Genomic DNA, 8,892 nt, shown 5'->3' on the forward strand with positions numbered 1-8,892 from the left:
CTGTAATCCCAGCCCTGGGGAGGCTGAAACAGGAGGATCACTATGAGTTGAAGCTGTGTAGTGAGACCTTGTACAAAATACATAAAATTAAAAAAAAACAAACAAAAAGAAACATCCTCTAAAACTGGAAGTTTCTCATATTATCCCTCCAAGTGAACTTTATCAAGAAGAAACAAACATCATTCATTTTAGTACTGTAGTTATCAAAGTAATTCTTAGAATGCTAGTGTATCATTAAGAATTAGGCAATTTTCTGGTCATATTGTACAATGAAACCAAAGGTTAGCATTATAACCCAAAGCCATGAGTACATTTCAGTTTTCAAGAGTGGTATAAAGTATTCATTATACTATGAGTGCCTAACATAAAGAAAAAACAACTAATTTTCCTTACTGATGCTTTAGATATTTCTATTAGATGTTACAACAACTAAGAGAAGCTTCTATAAAATTCTCCACAGATATATAGCCTCTGTCATTTGGAAGCAAGCTTCCCGACCCCTTAGCTCTACCTTGACTCTGTCTGAGCGGCTGTTGAAAAGCCCGAGCCTTCTAATGGTGCTGAGGATGGGATCTGTGGAGTCATCGATCATGTTGTGAGTCGTCACGGGTGGCAGAGAATGTCGCTGAAGTGACAGAAGGAAGCAAATGTCAGTTGTGGAAGGAAATGACAAGTGTGACTGATTTCAATAACAGGGCATTAACATTGGATGCAACCTCTAGGTGAGCAACCTTTTGAGGTGACAAATGGTGATGACTGAGTTTTGTATGTGTTTCAGCAGATGATAATCACTTTGAGAGTTTTTTGCACAGACTGTGAACACATGAAGTCCTTGTTTACACCCAGCACCATGAGAGCAAAGGCTACACTTCCTGACTGCATCTGGGACTTACCCGGAATATAAAGGTAATTGGAATTTTACTCAAGATGAGCTTTTTCAGAGTCCTCCCGCGGGACTGTTTTTCAGTTCTTGGTATCCCACCACTGGGTCGAGAGTTGGGGAGCATGCCTAAAGCTTCTGTTATACTTTCCTTTTTTTTTTTTGCCATAATTCCATTCAACTGGGAACACTGATATTTTTCCTACTTTGACAAACTCTGTCTTTGGAAAAACTTAGTAGGTTTCTTGTTATTACAATGTGCAGTTTTGCAACAGGACATGTTAGTTACAAATGAATTTTGTAGGTGTCTATAGGACAAATTCCATACTTTTGAAAGATTTTTCATTTTTCTTCCCATTTTGCTATTCTTCTCAGTCGTGTTTGTGATATAGGATAAGTACATTCCTTGTGGGGAGTTGGTCCATGTACGTATCATACCCTAATCTTCATTAGTTCTTCTCCTGTCTCTCCTTCCTCTCTCCTTCCCTTTCCCTAGTCCTGCTCCTCACCTGTGCACTCTCTACTCCTTGTTTCCTATTATCTCTTTTATTTTCCTCTTGAAATGATTTTACTTTGAATTGCTCACATAAAAAGACCATATGATACTTAACCCATGTCTGATTTATTTCGCCTAGAATTTTGGTCTCAAGATGTATCCATTGTCCTATAAATGAGTTAAGTATTCTGTTTGTGGTTCAGTAATATATATATATATATATATATATATATATATATATATTCCTTTATCTAGAAAGAAGCCCACAAAGATACTCATAAAAGTCACACAGAGTCACCATTAAAGTGACCATGCTGGAGAAAAAAAAAAAAAAGCCAAGCATGGTGGCTCACGCCTGTAATCCCAGCACTTGGGAGGCTCAGGCAGGAGGATCACTGTGAGCTGGAGACGAGCTTAGGCTACAAAGTCAGCTCCAGGCCAGCCTGAACTACACAGTGAGACCCTAACTGAAAATCACAAAAAGGAAAAGTGACTATGCTAAAATGTCCTTTAACAGCTCTACAAAGTTCCCCAATTGGTGTATTAAAATATTGACAGGTTAATTTTAATAATAAGGAAAAACTGTGGGTGGTTCTTTTTACCTGAGTTGAGAAGATAGCTCTTTTCATAATTGTTAGGTCATCTCGATCCAAAATATTATTCATGTCAGGAATTTCTCCTCTAGGAAAAAAATAATATTATTAATAATAAAAAAGTTGGCAGAAATTAAGTGCTAAGTACCAGATTTACCTATATTTATCTCTATCTCTATCCATATTTATTTCTATATTTCTATATTTCATTTATTTAAAAAAGTGATTACTATTAAGTAATTACACATTAATGAAGATTTAAAATGTAAGTATCAAAAGTTACATTCATTATGTAGGTCTTGCTTTATCTAGGTCTTAACCATCCAGCAGAAAAGTATGAAAATGAAGTACGAAAAGTAAAGCCACATTAATATGCTGAGCTATAAAAAGCTCAAGTCAACAAATTTGGACACTGCCAGTCTTATGGAAAACTCACTACTATTATGGACTACTGGACTATGTTGGGATAGTCTGCTGAATTCAAGAACCTACAATATTTAAATAACAATGGAATGCCCTTCTCTGACAAAACTAACCAAAAAAGCAGGATAGAAATGAACGACCCTTTTGTATCTGTACACTCAAAATAGTTAGGATATATATACAGCTCCGTTCTCTTAATTCAATGAATAGAGAAGTTTGTTCTAATAGTATTTGTGGCAGAATATCATGTCTGAATCTTGTACAATGATTAACCACTAAGACAACAATATTCAATGTATTAATTATTGAAAATGTGCCAGTAATCATTTGTGAAACTGTCTCACTGACATTTGTTTCTCCGTAAAATTATTTAAAAAATAAAATGCAAGTATATATATTACATATGTATATTACACATATAAAATCATTTATATTTTGACTTGGTGTCTCCCTCAGCTTCAAATTGAAATTTTAATTTGCAGTGGGTCCTCTCTGACTTACAACTTATTTTCCTATTCAGAACTGTGCTCTGGTGTACAAACAACTTTTTGATATTTTTCCAATAAAAGATAAAACATTGTTTACAAGGCATATCACATCTCCAAAAGTCCTTAATTTCTTTACATTTGGCCCAAAGTAAGTACACGAGAGTAAATTATTAAGTCAGAAATAATAAGTCTTCCAAGACGCTACCTTAACAATCCATCATAGAGTTTCTTTCCAAACTTTTCCTTCATTGAATGTGCAGTGTCCCTGTTCAAAATAGAATGATTTCTAATTTTAATGGCATCATAACTTTTCATCTTCCTTTGTCATAACAATGCGGTTGTCTCATCACCCTTCTTTGAAATTCAGGTCTCTATTATAGACTTTCTTTTATACTTGCTAATTTCGCTTGAGTGAGGAAACAGGACACTCTGACCAGTACAGAGAGCTTAAATGTCTTCTGCTTGATCATAATTGAGGGGTGGCTGAAGGGAGGAAGGAACAGGAACTGCAGGTATAGATACCACACGTGTGGGAATTGGTTGATAATTTTTGATTCTAGGCTGATTATAGAGAGAGTCGTTATATATGTAGTTTAAATATGCACAATAAAATGTTTAAGACACATGCAACCCATCTTTAAAATTTCTGCAGAGGTTTGCTTCTTCCACAGTGGTTCTTTCCAAAGTTTTTCTAATAAGACCTATAATGTAATAGACCAGGTCAGCATTGGACACAGGTGTAAAACAGGGAAAGGATAAGTTCTAGGTGAAATCGCAAAGCTCATGCAATTAAAAAACAAATCCCTTTGCATTCCCTGCTGCCCAGTTCTCACAAAACCTAGGATTACCATAGCTGCTTCCGCACGGCCTGTCCTTTTAGAGTTTCCACGTTGAAATTGTTTGTCTTGGCAGGCATGATGAAAAACACCACCACGGTGACATTACTTTTATGCATCTGACAGGAGATTGGAAAACACAAGAGTCAGCTGCCTAAGATTAAAACACATGTGACACATGGACCTTAAACTTCGAAAAATACTGTTTTGAAATGTCATTAGGAAGAAACAGATACTTATTTATAATTCACAGGAAAAGTATTTCCATCTTCCCAGAAGGTTTTCAGGAGTTTTTATTTAAATCTCACTTGTTACCAAGATGTCACAGTTAATAGAGTGAAAATTCAGAAACAAAATATTTAATGGCATTGACCATCTAAAATAGGTAACAATTGCAATTGACATCACAATCCTTTTCTGTAGTTAAACAATAACTTAAAGTAAGCTCATATTACATGGCGAAAATTTTCAGATGAGAAATTTGATATGCACTTAGTTCTCGTACACTCTCATTTTTTAGTTGACTCATACTAATTTGCACAAAAGGATTGTTTACATTTGTTTCTGTTAAATATCTTGAGTTTTATTATGTTGCAGTCTAGATTTTAGGCCTTAAATAAAAAATAAGCTTTGGTATAGCAGGCTACCCTGGGCATTTTAAATATATAATTGAACCTAGGTCTCATAATAACCATGTAGACTAATACCACTCTCTTCATTTAATGAATGTTTAAAAAGGGCACAGGAGGTTTAATGTTTTATCTGAGCTCCTATGAAAGAATAGTAGTAGGGGTCCTGGGGAGATGGGTCAGTGGAATAAGCACTTCCCTAGCAAGTGCAAGGGTCTAAGTTCAATCCCCGGTTCAGCCAAAATAAAAAAAAAAAAAAAGAATAGTAGTAGGGCTGGCCAGATAGCTCAACAGAATAAAGCACCTGCCTAGGCACACGCAGCGGCCAGGATTCTATCCCTGGCGTGCTGTGCCAGCCCTGCCCCTGGGGCGTCCTGAGAAGGTGATTGAGACTGGGCGTGGTGGTGCACACCTGCAATCCCAGCACTTGGGAGGCTGACAACAGAAGTGTGATCTATGTGGCGAGACCCTGTAGACCCTACAGACCATGTACTAAACGCATTTAAAAAAAAAAAAAAAAGAATAGTAGCAAAACTACTACTAGTAAATTTTTAAATCTAATATCTGTGAGTTCTTTTCTTCTTCCTACACTAGTATGTGGGAATAGTATTTAGCCTGGTCCCTTTCCAAAGGAAATGATGTATTAGACAGCTTTGGAAATAAAAGCATACATTTATTTATAACTGCAAACATATAAATATCTATATATTGTAGATTGCCTTCTCTCCTGAGCATGGATACTTCACTATCAAGCACACTCAGGAAATCTACAAAAGTCACAGGCTAGGAAATCCACCCCAGGAATGGTACACATACTATCAAAGAATAAATGTGCTACATGAAAAAAGAATGCTTGCTTTTAGCTTTTCTAAGCAACGTAATTACTTTTGGTGTCTAGCATAAAAGCAAAGGGATTTTTAGAAAGGTATATGTAATAATTGTAAGAATAGATCTATTGATAATGTTTCTGAATATGTTATATGTATGATGTCAGTATGAGTTCATTGATAAAGCTTATTGAATAAGCACATACTAGGAAATATGAAATGAGATTATAACAATAATTTTGTTGCTTGCAGTTCTATATTGCAGATGTTTTTAAATTAAGGTACTGCTTCCTTAATGTAGTTCAAGTAAATATTTCAGCGTATTTGGTACAGTGTGTGCTCGAAGGCAAGGATAAATCTTTGCTCAAGGGGAAAACAAAACAAAACAGAACACATTAGAGGAGAGTACAGAGCTCAGTACAGAGACAGTTCAGATAGTCTCAGTGTCTTAATAATACAGACATTTTGGGCTGGAGGGATGACTCGGCCATCTAAGCGCCTGCCTGGCAAGTGCAAGTACCCGAATTAGAGCACCGGTACTGCATGCTGTGAACCCTGGGCATGTCCTGTCACTTGAAACCGAGCATTTAGCACATGCCTATAATCCCAGCACTGGTAGGGCTGAGACTGGAAGATCATGAGACCCTGTATCAAATAAATAAATATAAAAAAAGTTTAAAAGGTGAAAATTTTATAGTCTTCTCCTGTGGGTAGTTCATGTTATTTATTCTGTATTTTCAAGTGATAAGATTGGAATATAAACTACTCATTGTCATGAACAACTATGGTGTGGCACCTTTTTTTGTTGTTTTTGGCGGAACCAAGGATTGAACTCAGGTCCTGGTACTTGCCAGGGAAGCGCTTATTCTACTAAGCCATCTCCCCAGCTCCAAGGCCCCTTTTTTATAGTAGTCTCTGGTAAATTTAATTACTGAATTGACTGAGAATCTATTTTAAGGTTCACCTTCCTGAGCAAAGCCTGGGTGCACACTGCTGGGAGTAAGGACCTTTTTTCCCTCCTTCATGTATCCAGGCACTGTAGTGACATGTGTCCTAGATTAACAGTCCAACACAGCTAAACTGGAGGGTAGGCCTGGCTGGTACGTTAGGAAGGAACTGAGTTTGCAAACTTCATCCCATTTTCATTTTCTGTCTCGAATCTGAACATTCTGTGAGCCCTTCCTCTAGTGCTTGGCCCCCAGCATGCAGTGTGTACCCCTCTGCAAGCCCTGTTTCTCTTGGGGCAGCAAGGCCATGATTGCAGCTTTTGTTGTTAGATGGCTAGCTGTGATACCAAGGGTCAGAATTAGGATACCCAGTTTTACATACTCAAGTGACATCTTTTATTGCTACTGAGTTACATCCAAGTTACAGCTTCACTCGCTTAACAAAAATGAGTGACATTTTGCTCATCATTTGCTTGATTTCTCTGTATTTATCCTGCCAGGGATTGCAAAATCTAACAGAAAAGCAATGTTAAAGTGCCTTGTGAAGACATAGTACATCTAGTGAGAGGGTCTCTTTTTTTTTAAAAAAAAATTGACTATTGGACAAATTACACAGTGAACACTGTAATATTCTAGTCTGTATATTGCAAGAGCAGAGGCATTTTCGAGCTAAGGTTATCATTCTAATCTTCAAAATCATAGTTTTCTGGAAAACTATTTAAGGAGCCAGAAAGCCCTTCTGTTCCTGCAGAAGAAAGTTGTCCTTATAAGAGCATTATCCATTCTTACCCTCAGTAAGAAGTTTAGTCTGGATAAAGATTCTAGGAAGATGTCCGCTCCTTTGTTTGAAAACTCATACCTCCCCGCAATGAAAAGGAATAAAGTCTTTTCGAGATCAAAGTCAAGATGACTAAAATAAAACAAAAACAATTTTGAATGGAATACAGCAACACAACAAGCTGCACTGATGAATTCTGTCAGGGTACAAAGGGAGATAAGAAAGAGAAACATTTACCCAGTGATTCTGTTTGTTCTCTGAGAGATCACGTGCTAATTTTGTTTTTTAAATAAAAAAAAGCATACCCATAGAAATGACCTCGAACAAAATCTTGGATCCTGGCCTTGTACATAGCATGCAGATTTTGAAATTCATGCACTGCTGAAAACTTCTTCACGTTCAAGCCATTTGGAGTAACTACATCTGGGGAAACACCAACGACAACAAAATCACCAAAATTCTCCCGAGAGAAGGGGCACCATTGTAGGAGGAAAAGTATTTTAAAATCTATTAAACGTCTACTAACATTTGTAGTTCGTGACTACCATGCAATCTAAGTTTCAGAAAACTTCAGAATTCAACATTTTAGTGGAAATAGAAAATTAGGGGTGCTTGATCTAAATTATAATGAGTGATATAAATTTCCATTTCTTTTTCTTTCTTTCTCTTGAAAATTGGTTATACAGATTAATTGGTTTAATTTTAGCACATTTGTACATGCACTTAGTACACATCGACCATTCCCTCTCCACCCTCCTCAGGCCTTACAGCCTTCCTCTCTAATTTCACATGGGTCTAGGGGTGACACATATGTTTTGCTCAGACCCATATCCTCTGTTATCTTCCTTTATAGTTTATTAGTTCTAATTTCTTCTAACACAACTGATTCGTTCAGTTGTAGAACCCAAAGCATTTTGTTCTTCCAAATGGAAAACATTCTTGATTTTCCATTATATAGATCTAGAACAGAAAAGAGGGCTTACTCAGAGCAGGTGATGAAAACACTTACACCTTGGATTACATGGGTTGGATTACATTTAGAAGCAGTGAAAGCAAAAGCAAGAAACACAAAGGAATATAAAAAAATCTGGCACATGACAGTGGAGATTTTTCAATGAAGATCTGAACTATAGTCATATTACATTCTATTGACGAATCTTTTACAATTAAAAGATTCTATTTCATCCAGTTGTGTTGATGCACACCTGTATTCTCAGCATCCTGGCCGGGTCTCCAAACAAAAGAATAAAAAAGAGCTGAGGTTGCAGCTCAACACAAAGGCTTTGGGTTCAATGACTTGTACTGTCAAAATTAAAAAAGGAAAATGCCTAGTCCCTTGACATGGTTTGATAAAATCAACTGACTTTTTTTAAAGACAGAAAAAAAAAATGCTAAAAAAGAAAGACAAATGATAAAAATTATCACTAAACGAATAATAGGAATTCAACCATGACTGTTATATTGTATAACGTTGTCTTCAAATTAGTTATTTAGATTACCAGATATAAGCATCCAAAATGTTTAAAAACATTTTTAAAGTTATAAGAAATTAAAAAAGAGAAGAATATTTGTGAACTAAGCAACTTCATTGTGGACAGCAATGTGTAATACTAAAATCATGCTTAAAATACCTGTCATTTGGTCTTCTAAATGCGTACTGCTTCTAATGTCATATAAATAAATGCTATACTTGCTTTAAAGAAAATGTTCGTTTAAAGAAAAGGAATAAAAGTAAATGAGAGACAAGGAAAACAAAACGTCATAGGATTGTCCTGCTAAAATGTTGCATATGGTTTGCTTTCTAAATTTCTTTGTCAAAAATGTGTAATTGTTTTTTAATATTCTATAGGGATTTAAATTTTAGATTATCCATGATTATTGGAAAATAGTAGTTCCATTTTATGTCTAAGGTGTTTGATATTCAGACAGATAGTGATGTTAAGCTTAACTGCCTCTGTTGCAGGGCAATAATAGCATTAAGCTTCTCTTTTGGAT

At 36.0% G+C, this 8,892-nt stretch overlaps 1 protein-coding gene across 1 annotated transcript in view; it reads right to left on the reverse strand.

The window, feature by feature from the left end:
* The window catches only part of Gys2 (glycogen synthase 2), a 71,624-nt gene that overhangs the window by 20,178 nt on the left and 42,554 nt on the right, over nucleotides 1-8,892 (reverse strand). The window contains exons 6-11 of the mRNA XM_004634546.2: nucleotides 7,203-7,320; nucleotides 6,909-7,029; nucleotides 3,729-3,835; nucleotides 3,086-3,145; nucleotides 1,979-2,057; nucleotides 512-625 (exon numbers count right to left, since the gene is read on the reverse strand). Of these exons, the coding sequence (XP_004634603.1) occupies nucleotides 512-625; nucleotides 1,979-2,057; nucleotides 3,086-3,145; nucleotides 3,729-3,835; nucleotides 6,909-7,029; nucleotides 7,203-7,320 (599 nt within the window). The remainder of the gene's footprint in view (nucleotides 1-511; nucleotides 626-1,978; nucleotides 2,058-3,085; nucleotides 3,146-3,728; nucleotides 3,836-6,908; nucleotides 7,030-7,202; nucleotides 7,321-8,892) is intronic.

Source organism: Octodon degus, unplaced genomic scaffold, assembly GCF_000260255.1.
Source record: "Octodon degus isolate 3935 unplaced genomic scaffold, OctDeg1.0 scaffold00064, whole genome shotgun sequence".
Taxonomy (NCBI): Eukaryota; Metazoa; Chordata; class Mammalia; order Rodentia; family Octodontidae; genus Octodon; species Octodon degus.